Below are 13,475 nucleotides of genomic sequence, written 5' to 3'. Positions count from 1 at the left end.
ACACCCTCTTCCGTAAGATGACAGCCATGCTGGTGGCATCCTAAGGTACATGTGAGAGGGCATTGGCCACAACATTGTCATGCCCCTTTTTGTGATGGATTTTTACATTGAAGTTCTGGGCCATAAACTCCCAACACACAAACCATTGATTACCGTTACATATACAATTTTGGTAGACAAGGGTTGTGACAGTACAAACTGTCGCCGCCTGCGGAGGCGTGCCAAGGTAAGCCTAGAAATGTTAAGGGCCTAGAGCAGGGCTATGGCTTTTTTTTCTCCATTAACTTTGGGTTGCAGAGAACATGGAAAAGTAACATACTGATCGACCAATGAGGAATCTTCCTGTAGCAGTACAGCACCAGCTCCAGTGCTTTGATACTGCAAAGTTCATTCAAAAGGCTTGCTCACACTTTGATTCCCAAACCAAACTCTCAGAGGGGCTCAGGTGACCCAATGGTAGGGTTAGGTTTAGGCTGAGAAAACAATGCGGCTGCTACTTATATTATATTATTAATAATTACTGCAATATTGGCAACATATATAACATATAACATTATGTTGTTTGATATGACGCATCACAGAAATACCACTGTTTGCTGTTCTTGCTGCACTCTTGCTTCACCCCAAATGTGAGATTGGAAAGTTTTCAGGCAGTGACATTGGGACACAAGAGCAGGACTGAATATTTCTCAGATATTTATAGCTGTAATTGTTGACATCTTCTATAAAGTCCATGCTTTCCTTACATCCTTTCAGGCATTTGTAACATGTCAGCTTTATAAACACCAAAGTCATAGAGCTCCATTAGGTTTTTCTTTGGTTTACGGCCCCCACAATCTCCTTCCCTTCCATGTGACCATAAACAGGCCTAGCTCTTGAATGTAGGGAAAATTCCTGATTTTTTTTTTTTTACCAGACAGTGTCCATACTTATAGTCAATTTATATCTCTTGACATGACTCAAGTTGTGGCACCAGTCAATATTATTATTTAATTAATTTATTATAAATGAGTAATTTCCACCAAATACGTCAATTCAGGAATCCAAAAATTAGTGGTTTGTTTCTTGTTAAATTAGTCCCCACAATTCAGACTCCTATTGAAAGGTTCTGGCATCAGCACTCAAACGTACAACAGCAGGTAAAATATTAACTTTTGTCCTGCTGACAAGATGCTGCCAGCACTTCCTTATTAGTGGAAACAGTTTAAAGTGTGTGTGTGTGTGTGTGTGTGTCCAGATGTCACGCTAATGGACAGGAGGAGTTTGATCCTTACCAAAGCGTCCCATAAGTCAACACCCATCATCTGTGGTACTCTGACCAATCAGGATAACAGCATTGGGTTGAGATGTTTTGCCTTTTGGATGGTTATCCAGGTAGAGCATTCACCGTTAGTTACAGCGTTATTAAACATCAGTCTTTCTTGATGTTAAATGTATTTTTGTCACACTTTTGATAATTTCCAGTTCCCTCTTTTGGAGAAGAATGCCACAGTCTACACTAATGGAAACTGTCTTCGGGGAACTACCCTTGAGATCTGCGTACATCATCAAGACATTGATTGTTAGTCCATTCTGAAGCAGTCAACCTGTTTTTAGTTAATTGTGTCTTTTCTGGAGGGTGTTGATGGCGAGGTTCGAGTTGGTCCCGGTCAAAGTGAGCTGGACAGTACTTTTGACTCTGGCCCACTTCACATACCTGCTGTTCGGGGCCACCATCTTCCAGATGCTGGAGCGAGAGGCTGAGAGCAATAACCGAAACCACTTCCAACTGGAGAAACTGCATTTCTTGGCTAATTATACCTGCCTGGATGGAGCAGCCTTGGAGAAGTTTGTTCAGGTTTAATGTTAACTTTCTTCACAGTTCTTTGAGGAATCCATGTTTCAAAAGTGAAGGGTAACAGTAGTAAGACTCATCTGTATGTTATCATATCAGGCCAAAATCTTATTTTCATACGCAAAAAGGTAGAATTGTTAACATTCATGGTCTTTTTTTTTTCGAAGTAGTGGTCAATGACAATGGCCCTTTGTTATATACAAGTGTGTACATATACAAATATGTGTTTACAAAACAGATTAAAAAGGGTTAATGCTGAGTTCAAATACTGAGTGACAGAGAAATTGGAAGATCAATTTTATGATGAGGTTAGGTAATAAATGATGTTACAGTAACCTGACCTAATAAGTACTTAGTAATTAGTCTGTCTCAATACTAAATATTAACTGAAGTGATTGGTGGAGCATTATTGAGATGAATAGGTCAATTTCCTTTTTTAAATTTGTAATTTTTAAAAGCAGTTGAGTGGATATATAAAGATTGTATTCAACAATGTGTGTGTGTGTGTGTTTGTAGGTGATTTTGGATGCCTGGGAAAATGGAGTGAATCCCTCCGGCAACTCAACAAACCCCAGTAACTGGGATTTCTGTAGCTCCTTCTTTTTTGCTGGCACAGTGGTCACAACTATAGGTGAGCAGTAGTTAATCTTTGAAGGATGCGCCTTCCTAGTGTTTGTTTTGTGGTGCCAATCCAAAGTCATGTATTCCAACTGCTGAATACGGTTAAGGTTTCACACACAAATCTTAAGGTCATAATTGACTCTTAATTTAAATTTCCCCAATTTTTTCTGACCACGTTAACCAACATGCTAAAGTTATGGCCAAGTGGCCTTCATCCGAGCATGGAGGAAAACTGATCATGTCATTTACATATAAGTGTTGGCTGTGGTGGAAATTCTTATTTAGAAGTGAACAGAAGGTTGACTTTCGTGCAATTTTAATGAAGTGGTATAATAAAAGTGAAGCGTAAACAGAGTCAATCAATTTCAGCTGGAAGGCCAGCCCCACACCAGGGTGTTCTGGGTGAGACTGACCCACAAAGTCACAGTTTATAGCACACTCAGAGATACCTTGAGAAAGGTATAAAGATAAAGCAATATCTGGATGGCCAGACGGCCTTGGATGTACCCACAAGCCCCAATAGGCATCCAGGGAGCACAGAGTGCTATTGAGCACAAACAGCTACTGACAAACAGCAAGGTCTGCTCAAGTTGAAACCAGTTCACACTCAGGCCAGGTCATAGTTCACAGTGCTAAAAGGTGCTAAGAGGTGCAATAAAACTTGAGATTATAGGTAAATATGTGAAATACAGTGCAAGGCAATGAAAGGTTACTACAATATGTGTGGTTAAATGCAAATAATAAATGTTGCAACTACATTGGCAGGTGACTGAAATGCCATACAATATCACAGATCAAACTGAGCTTAAATGTTCTGTAATATACATTCTATGTTTCCATATTTTGATATTTTGAAACTTCAAAATATCGAAATACAGAATATTAGAACTTGACTGATCTATTGGCTGGCCAATCTTGACCTCTAACAAATATGTCAGTTTTGGCATTTATGAAAACTTATTTTTTAGAGATTATAATGCAGTGAAAGATGCTCAGGATAATAAATAGTTATTTAATTCCTAGTGACGTTTAGTGTTACAATGCACTGTCAAAAAACTGCAAAATAGCTTGCCTCCATTAATACTGTATCTTTGTCACAATTGTTTGATAATCACATTTCAGGGGTCACTGCAAAAAATGTGTGTATGTCTGCTGATCTATATCGCTATCAGAATTTTTTCTTATCAGTAAGCTCTAGAATGTATATCACAGAACCAGTAACCTCTGTTTGAACTTGAATATTTCACCTATTTTCAGCCATTGTCATATTGTCAAGAAAAGATGTGCATTGTATTGGACTTTAGGAAGTAATGGAGGAAATTGGAGGTGATGGCTTAAAGGGTCACCTTTAAGCCATCACCTCCAATTTCCTCCATTCTCTGATGAAGGCCACTAGGCCGAAACATTAGCATGTTGGTTTACATGACCAGAATAAATTGGAGAAATTGAGATTTGACAACTTTGTCTTGAAGATTTGTGTGTGTGCTAACTTTATACCTTTGGGTGTTCCACAGTTGGAGCTATAGGTGAGAATCTTTACATATTTTTAACTCTTGTTCGCAGGCTATGGAAACCTCTCCCCCAGCACTGTGTCCGGTCAGGTGTTTTGTGTGTTTTATGCACTGTGTGGGATACCACTGAACCTGGCCTTCCTCAAACAGCTGGGGAAGTGTCTCACCATCCACCTTGGTCGACTGGAGAAGGGAATGGTCTCAGTTTTTCCCAAAAAGGTACTGATGAATTTAGCCACAGAATTGATGGTTTGTGGTTACTGTTTGCGACAAAAACATCTGCTATATTGTTTCTAGATATGTTTATGGTTACTTTACTGTAGTGATCAAACATACAAGATACACAACAAAAAAACAACTTTGCCAAGCCTATGGATGTTACCTCAATCTAGTTTTTCTCTTGTTTCCTAGCAAATCATTGAGGCTCTGGCAGTGAGCTTGTTCTTCATCACAGGCAGCTTGTTGTTTCTGGTCATCCCTCCTCTGCTCTTCAGCTACGTTGAAGGCTGGACGTTTGGTGAGGGCTTCTATTTCGCCTTCATTACCCTCAGCACCATTGGTTTTGGAGATTACGTGGTGGGTGAGTAGAGTGAGCAAACAGGCACTAATATGGTGGAAAGACCTTTTAATCATTTAATACAATTATTATGTTATAATTTTAAATATCTAATATATAAAGCAACGAAATAAGAGTCAGCATTTGTGTTTCACTTTTACATATTGACTCAATGTTTCTGTCTCAGATGTACTAACAAGGTAACATCGATTATTCTAGGGACCGACCCAGGCAAGGAGTACATCTCTCTGTATCGCAGTCTTGCAGGTATATGGATCATCTTCGCCTTGGCGTGGCTCGCTCTCATCCTCAACATGGCAGGCAGAATAATGGAGCATTTGATTGGCCTGACTCATCCAGGTTTCAAGAAACAAGAGGTGGAAGAGGACGTGTCATCCAGTAAACTCGAGGACACCTCAAAGATCTGACAATGGACTGTAGTTGGGACTATCAACATGTAATGTTCATGTAGAAGTGTTATTGATTTCTGTACATAATACACTACCCGGCCAAAAAAAAGAAAAGTCATACACTCCAATATTTCGTTGGACCGCCTTTAATTTGATTACATTTGCCATGGCATCGTTTTGATAAGCTTATGCAATGTCACAACATTTATTTCCATCCAGAGTTGCATACATTTTTTGCCAAGATCTTGTATTGATAACTGGAGAGTCGGGCCACTGCGTAAAGTCCTCTCAAGCACATCCCAAAGATTCTCAAAGGGGTTAAGGTCTGTTGTGGCCTGTGTCATGCTCCCTAAACCACTCTTTCACAATTTGAGCCTGATGAATCGTGGCATTGTCATCTTGGTATATGCCCGTGCCATCAGGGAAGAATAAATCCATTGATGGAAAAACCTGGTCATTCAGTTATTCAGATAGTAAGCTTTGGGCACATAACATTGCTGAACCTAGACCTGACCAACTGAAGCAACCCCAGATCATAACACTGTACAGTAGGCACTAGGCCTAGTGTCATCCGCCTCTCTTCTTACCCTGATGCACCCATCAGTCTGGAACAGAGGAAATCTGGACTCATCAGACCACAAGACCTTTTTCCATTGCTCCAGAGTCAGATCTTTATGCTCTCTAGCAATTTGAAGCCTAGCCTCACTAATAAGTGTTTTTCTTAAGGCTACACAGCTGTTTAGTCCTAATCCCTTGAGTTCTCTTTACATTGTGTGTGTGGAAATGCTCTTACTTTCACTATTAAACATAGGGGTGAGTTCTACTGTTGATTTTTTATGATTTGATTTCTCCAAACGTTTAACTGAGCTCCGATAACAATCATTCAAGATTTTTTTTCGACCAGATGATGGTTCAGGTTTTAATAATGCGTTGGACAGTTCTTAACCCAATTTAAGTGGTTTCAGCAATTTCCTTAGTTGTTTTCTTTGCTTGATGCAGGCCAATAATTTGACCCTTCTGAAACAGAGTAACATCTTTTCCACAACATGGTTGTTTAAATAAATTAGAAGCTACTCACTGAATCAGTTAGGGCTAAATAAGTTGTTGCCAGCTGAACCATATTAATCACTGCCGTAATTGTCCAATGGACCCCTATTACCTATTTGCTTAGTTAAATATAGGTGGTGACTTTTTTTTTGGTCAGGCAGTGTATGATACATGTGACAGAAAGAAAATAAATGTAGCAGTTATTAATCTGTTAGCTAAAAAACGATTTTGTAAGATATTTGCCCAAGTGTATTTGTTCCTTTGTTAGAAGCTTAAATTTATGATTATGTTTCATCTTATCGAGAAGTGGTTTAATATATCATACAATAGGCTGGAGAAACTTTTACGGTTTCATTTGATGATTCTACCTCAATTCAAGTCAAAGAGTTAGTACAGTAGACCAGGGCCCATGTTATAATCTTATTCTTTAAAGAGCTATTTTCCCCTCTGAGCGAGGGCAATGAGACTCATTTAAATAGTGACTTACCTACAGACCATGTAGTATAGGAGTAACCCTTGGAATGAGTGATGATGTGATAAATCACAGTTTTGAATTGGATTAGCAAATTAGAGACAAGGATGTAACATACATCTGCCTGATTATTCATTTTTTAAACATACTTTGGATTTTAGTGAGCAATGTTATTCTGCAAAAACATTCATAATAAGGAGAATGGTACCACAATGACAAGTGAAGATGCATGGATCATGATTGTAAACAAATTCATTGCCAGATTTATTCCTGTTTGCACTCACCACAAATCAATAAAACAAATTGTGTTTGTAACACACGTTTCCATTACATTAATTATTACCCGTGGTCCACACTGCCTGCTGCAGTGTAGTGTGTGAAGGTTGCATTGCGGAGCTGCTGCAGCTCACTCGCCTGTGTGTCCACATGGGCAGCCTTACTGCTGCAGTGTGGCCCCTGCCTCCCCTATTTTTTGCATGGAGTTTGCCTTTGATAATTATCAATAAATATAATGACATGATCTTTACCACCGTTGAAAGAGCGAGAAAGCCGGAGAGAGAAAGAAAGGGAATGAGAGAAAGAAAAAGAGAGTGCACAGGAAAATAAACTGCCCTTCATCTGTTGTGTGTATTCTCTTCATGTCTTTGACATATTCTACAGATACAGACATATAAAACTGGAGTAAACACTGGTATGATATCAATATGACAGTCTACGGGTCGTTTCCAGGTCTATTTTTGGAGAGAACAGAGCATGTGTCGTGGTAAAAATGTGGCAGTGTGGCTACCCTAACCGGTTAACATAAACACAATGTGTTCTCATCTCTTTCTCTGTACCATGGCCTTTAAGGATTTTCTCTGAATCCACTTAAAGGAACAGTTCACCCAAAAATAACTCATTATCTACTTACATCTATGCCAGTGTAAAGTTGGGGGAAGATTCATAGTCCACTAAACATTTCTGGAGGTTTAAAGCAACGCAGCATTTCAGCCTAGTCCAAGTCACTGGAAGCCTCAAAATCTATAACTGATTTGAAAAAACGTTATTTACACCCTCAACTCACAGTCAAGCTTAAGGCCCTCGCTGCAGACAGGGCATGTGCTAAAGCTTTTAGCTAAGCAGCTACAGTGAAGATTTTGGCATAAAAATGGGTGTAAATAACATCTGTTCAAATCAATATGGATTAGGGATTCCAGACTTTCAATCATCATAACGACAGAATTTTCATTTTAGGGGGAACTGTTCCTTTAAGAGACCTCTGGAGCCCTCTTAAATTAAGAACTTCTTTCACTCATTAAAGATTTGATAAATTGGTATTATTCTTCTCTGGCTTTTATTTCCGCAAGTAGGTGTAAACATGAGGGATATTTACTTTTATCTTTCATGTAAATCCTGAATTTTACTCATAGCACTTGGATAAATATAGGCCCAGGGTAACAGTCTCAGTGTGAAAATATGTTTTATCATGTATCGCCTCAAGTAGAAACCTTATGTTTTCCAACCGCTTAATTATGAACTGGTGTTTTTTGTACCCTTGTTTGTGCGCCATACCCAATTTTCATTAAAAATCACTAAAACTGTGCCAGTGTGCATGTATGTTTTGTGTGTGTGTGTGTGTGATAATGTGCTTCCACACCTGTGTTTGTGTACTGATGGTAAACTCTGGTGCACTGAGCATGGATGGCTATCTTAAACAAACCCATTAATCAAGACGGGATGTGAAGTGACCTGAGAGCACCCAGGGCTGATCTCAGACAGACAGATGGACAACAGCTTCTGCTTGTCATGTTTTTTTTTATTTTATCAAATTCACAAAGGCCAGAACTGTTAGCAGAGCAACAGCTGTCACTTTCTGTCTTATACTATGCAAACATGATTGAAACTGATGTATGCCTAATATCTTTGTTTTGTGCACTAGTGGAGAGCAGTGCCTCTAGAAACCACATCTAAACTACTGTATAGGTGATCTTGAATTGAGCTTGCCATTACAAGGAAAGCTCCATGACCACATAGACAGTCCCCACAAACTCCCAATATCTGACCTTACCCAGAGTCATTATCACAGCCCAACTTCTGCTGGTGTCTCTCCCTCTTTTAGATTTGCATGGCCATTGGAGTAAACGAAACAGTAGTGCAGGTGGAGGCTCATTTGCCTGCAATGCTTGGAAACACGAGAAGCCACAAAGGTAAACCTTCACTCCTGCAGTGGTTGAAGACACAGATCATACCTGGATCCCAAAGTTCTCCCGGGGAGTTGAGATGGAGATAAAGGAAATTTTCAACTTGGCACGGGTGCCCTCCATCCTTATGCTCGGAGTGGTTTATGTGGCCTATGTGCTGATCGGCGGGGTGGTTTTCTGGAAGCTGGAGGGAGATCTCGGAAAGAAGGACATCAGTCTTTTACTGTTGAACAAAAAGAGGCTGCTCACGACGTATACCTGTCTGAACCAAGAGGGCCTGGAGGCAGTGGCTCAGGTAAGGCATTGAAACATTAGAAGCAGCATTAAATAGAATCCTTAACCCTTCTTCCTAGGCGAGGTCGAGACATTTTCTGAAAGGCAAATCAGAGGTAATAACTGCTAGAGCCCTTATCTGCATAATTGTGTGAATCAGTGAACCTGTGGATTTTAGTGACCACTGAATTTACATGTTGACCACTTTTACTGAGTTGAAATACATGTAAGACTCATTTTAAGCAGTTACATGCTTGCTATGTTTTAATCTAGTTCCAATAAATCATTCAAGTACTGTAATCAACAACAGTAAAATTTAATCATTATACAATACAGATTTAGGTCTTTAAAAAAGACCAACTGATTCTTCCACCAATAACAGTTTCAAGCAACAGAAGGCCATTTGCAATCACTTCTAGGTAAATGATGACAAACAAAAAATTCAGTATGATGATGGTCTGAAAACAGAGTGCTATTTCAAATCTTTATGATGGTGTTTGTGTGGCAAAGAGCCAACTTTGTTCATGCAAATACCAGCTTTTCCAGCCTCCCAGGACTGCACCCTCTACATTGCTTATGCGTCTTGCCCTGACTTGATTTACACAGCAGCAGACTTGTGCTATCTCTTCCTTTTTTTTTATACCTTGAAATTCTAGAGAAGGGTGTGCTATGTTCCATGCTATTTCCAGGAAAACAACAGATTGTTGATAATTCTGCCAGGCAGTAAAAAATTGTTTGAGAGAAGCCCTTTAGATTTGCATTATATTAACACTGAAATACATTAAGGCAGTGGTCCTCAAATTGGGGTCCAGCGACCCCAAGGGGTGTTTGGGGGAATTCCAGGGGGTCCCCAGCGCAAAGAGGAATAATTTATTTTTCACTGTAATTCCATGAAGAAGTATCACAATGACATAATATACGGCCCTTTTGGTCATGGGTTTCTTACACTTTCTCTAATATAACATCTAAAAACAAAATTCTTATCAGAATGGGACAAAATCTTATCAAATGGAGGTCAGTGGTCTAATTAGTGTCAGTTTAGGGGTCACTTCCTTCCCATTTTTAAAATAAGGCAACGCTTACAGTAATCAGTCTATTTGGGATTAGGAAGTATTGCATCATAACTGCTACACTTAGATGACAAGGCCACAGGTCTCAGACTGTTATGGATTTCTTTTGGAGCAATTTCCCACACTGGTGACGATCTCACCATCTCATCTTACATAACTGTGAGTCATAGAGTCTGACCCAAGTCCATAGAATACAGCATTGAGTTTGAGCATTTTTGTCACTGTTTCAGGTTGTTCAAGATGCATCCAAGGTGGGCCTGAGTTTGAAAGGCAACTTCACCACAGACGGCTTCTGGAAATTCACCAGCTCGGCTGTGTTTGCTGCCACTGTGGTCACAACTATAGGTTAGACATTATGGGATAAAACCCAAGAGATTTTTAAACATGTGCCATAAGAATTCTAGCCAACACAATAATGATATCAGGCTGGTCAGCGACCCGTATGGAAGGAACTTTAATTGTGTGTTGGATTACCTCAGAAAGAATTTTACATTTTGTTTAAACAGTCAACAGAGCCACCAATCCTATGGCTCACAAATTACATCAAAAATTATATTCCTGTCAGTATGAATAAGCCTCTAATATTTTACCAATATGGGAAATTACCATTTTCCCTTATTTTTTATATGAGAAAATTGATATATCATACACATTAACCATTAAATTCTCCTCTTCAATTTATTTCAGCGTGTATTTATTTCAAAATGCACACCAAATGTAATCAACTTTAGGCGACAGGATTTATTAGGACAATTATTAAGCCTAAATGAGGATTCATTGACCAATTATCAATAAGTACTAGAGCCTTCAGTATATTTGCACAAACCTTGACGCTCATTTTGAATATCTACCCAAATAATCTAAAACAATTTGGTTAGTGAAGCTCTGCGGAATTGAAAACATTTCTTGTGGGAGCAGAAGTTATCTGAGAGGCCTGTAGGTAAAAATAGCTGATTGATTCAATGTTGAATTAATTCATTGATGACACATAGGCACTCATATGTTTCCACATGTGGTAATTCTAATCCACATGTAAAAAAAAAAAAAAAAAGGAAAAAAAAATTCCATATGAAAGTATGCAAATATTCATGCGTAAATGTAAATTTCACAATGTGGACATTTTCATTCATATGTAAAAAAAAAAAAAAAAAAAAGCCAGCCCCTTGTAAAAATGTCTAGTTCACATGAGACATTATCTTCTTTTCACATTTTTAGTTCACATGTGAAATTAGACTATAACATGCACAATTAATCTATTCACAGGTGAAACTGTGATTTTCACCTGTGAAAAGGCTGATTTCACATGTGACATTTGCGTAAGAGATATTTGCAATGCAAATGAATACATATACATTTTTGTTTTATGGCATTTAATCTACTCTCTCATTGAGTCAGTTATTTAAGGTAGATTTACAACTCTTTAAAATGAGGCAGTTCACTTCATGTATTTTGTGGTTGCCATAATATTAAGCATTCAAATATTAGAAGTATTAATTCAACCACTTAGTGTACAATTGAATCAATATAAGTTATTCCTTTCCTCCCACCACAGAAATGTGAGATACTAACAGTTTACAGTTTTGCAGGTTATGGGAACATGAGTCCCAGCTCTACCGCTGGCCAGATCTTCTGTGTGTTCTTCGCACTATTTGGTATCCCGCTCAACATGGTGGTACTCAACAGGGTGGGCAAATACATGCTCGTTATCGAGAGGAATATCTCTGACTTTCTGGAGGAGAAGACCAGGCGAAAGGTGAGTATATTTATCATCACTCCAGAATAAAACAAAGTGGGAATGTCAACGTGACTCACTTCTCCCTCACTGCAGACGTGTACCCGCTTTTTTGTCCACCTGGTGTCTTACCTGTCAGGAGCAGTTCTCTTCTTTGTTGTGCCCATGCTTGTGTTCCAAATGCATGAGGGCTGGACCTACTCCCAGGCCATCTACTACTGCTTCATCACCCTCAGCACCATTGGCTTTGGAGACTTTGTGGCAGGTACAGGGCAGTGATCACCTCCAACATAAATCACACTGCAGGGCAGATTGTTTACAGAAAGTTACCATGCTGTGATCCTGAGTCACTATGAACTTGTTCTAAGCTGCTTTCCTGGGCAGGGTCTTAGAGTAATGTAGTTTATGCTGTTCAGTGCAGCCAGGACTGCACAGATTTGTACATTGGGGAGACAAAACAACCTCTCTATAAACAAATGGCACAACACAGGAGAGCAAGCTCCTCAGGTCAAGACTCTGCTGTCCACTTACATCTGAAGGAGAAAAATCATTCATTTGAGGACAACAATGTAAACATCTTCAGAGAAGACAGATGGTTTGAAAGAGGAGTAAAAGAATCCATCTATGTCAAACTGGAACGACCGTCTTTGAACAGAGGACAACATTACTTATCACCCACCTACAATGCAGTACTGACTTCCCTCCCCAGACAGCTTAAAACCCATTCACACCTGGGCTCACCTAGCCCTAGCAACCCGCATGAAGGCCAGTTGGGTCAACGACCCACAAGTGGCCCTAACGACTCTGCAACTCAGAGCTCACACATGCCCTTAATGACTCTGTAAGGACACTCCCACACAGAGTTTAAAAGCCTGCAACTGTCCTCCAGTTAGTTAGAACTGAAGAAGCCTCTTAGATGAGAGGTGAAACATCTTTAAGAAACTGAAACACATCCAGTTGACTACGATACAGCACTTAGAAATATGATGACCTGGATGACTGAGAACCTTCATCAACATTTTCTCTGCTGCATTTTTTTGTTATGTTACTAACACACTGTACTTTGCTTTGTTAATTAATTGCCTTCACAGATAGTAATCCAGACAAAGTATACCCAGAGTGGTACAGCGTCCTCATGGCCTCATGGATCTTCTTTGGCCTGGCCTGGCTGGCCCTACTTATCAATCACTCCATTGACATCCTGGAGCGGCTCAACACCCACTTCAAACATCGGTGGGGCGGACAGGCGCAGGACAAACCTGACAGTGCAGAGGGTGACAACCCAGACACACAGGTGGAGGAGGAAGATGAGCTCAAGAAGCCTCCAGTAACTCAGTAATGTACAAAATAAGGTGAAGGTTTCAGTGAGTTGACCTAGCTGTACAATCATCTGTCTGTAGATCAGAATGTGGACCACAGGTATAAATCATGTATTTGGCTGAGCCATGGCAGGATGTGTGTCGATGTTGAGTGTGTGATGATTGAATATGTGATCGAGCAATCATTTGTTGATTTTGATTCCTTTTTCCCCAACTGCCGCTAAAATAGAGTGCAGCAGGGAAGACACGTTTTTATAAGCTAACCTGGAAGTTAGAATTGCCCTGATTCCCTCAACAAAATGTCCTGTTCACATGGGACATTATTTTCTTTTCACATTCTTTTAGTCTATGTGATTTTCTGAGATTATTCCAGAAAATAAGCTCTGTGGCAAACACAAGTTTATGAAACATATTTTGTTCAGCAAGATAATCTTCATTATAATCTACAGA

The 13,475-nt window shown here is 39.5% G+C and overlaps 2 protein-coding genes across 2 annotated transcripts; both read left to right on the top strand.

Moving 5' to 3' along the window:
• The first annotated feature begins 1,267 nt into the window (after positions 1 to 1,267).
• On the top strand, positions 1,268 to 6,723 carry LOC311274192 (potassium channel subfamily K member 16-like). The gene is made up of 6 exons (XM_084381668.1): positions 1,268 to 1,374; positions 1,465 to 1,837; positions 2,351 to 2,465; positions 4,019 to 4,185; positions 4,378 to 4,546; positions 4,742 to 6,723. The coding sequence occupies exons 2-6, from the start codon at positions 1,625 to 1,627 to the stop codon at positions 4,948 to 4,950; spliced, it is 873 nt and encodes a 290-aa protein (XP_084237794.1). The 5' UTR covers positions 1,268 to 1,374; positions 1,465 to 1,624; the 3' UTR covers positions 4,951 to 6,723.
• Positions 6,724 to 8,710: 1,987 nt separating this feature from the next.
• Positions 8,711 to 13,045, top strand: LOC311273551 (potassium channel subfamily K member 17-like; the record flags this gene model as incomplete). Its single annotated transcript, XM_084380655.1, has 5 exons — positions 8,711 to 8,926; positions 10,205 to 10,319; positions 11,561 to 11,727; positions 11,803 to 11,971; positions 12,798 to 13,045. 5 exons carry the CDS (start codon positions 8,711 to 8,713, stop codon positions 13,043 to 13,045), a joined length of 915 nt encoding a protein of 304 aa, XP_084236781.1.
• Between the last annotated feature and the right edge of the window lie 430 nt (positions 13,046 to 13,475).

Source organism: Pagrus pagrus, assembly GCF_965226575.1.
Source record: "Pagrus pagrus genome assembly, chromosome: 18".
Taxonomy (NCBI): domain Eukaryota; kingdom Metazoa; phylum Chordata; class Actinopteri; order Spariformes; family Sparidae; genus Pagrus; species Pagrus pagrus.
The sequence above is the reverse complement of the archived record's forward strand: the minus strand, read 5'-3'. Positions and strand labels throughout refer to the sequence as shown.

Coding starts and splice junctions, on each gene's coding strand:
- LOC311274192 (XM_084381668.1), top strand. CDS start 1,625: ATGGCGAGGTTCGAGTTGGTCCCGGTCAAAGTGAGCTGGACAGTACTT. Junction 1,838..2,350: donor CCTTGGAGAAGTTTGTTCAG/GTTTAATGTTAA, acceptor GTGTGTTTGTAG/GTGATTTTGGATGCCTGGGA. Junction 4,186..4,377: donor TCTCAGTTTTTCCCAAAAAG/GTACTGATGAAT, acceptor CTTGTTTCCTAG/CAAATCATTGAGGCTCTGGC.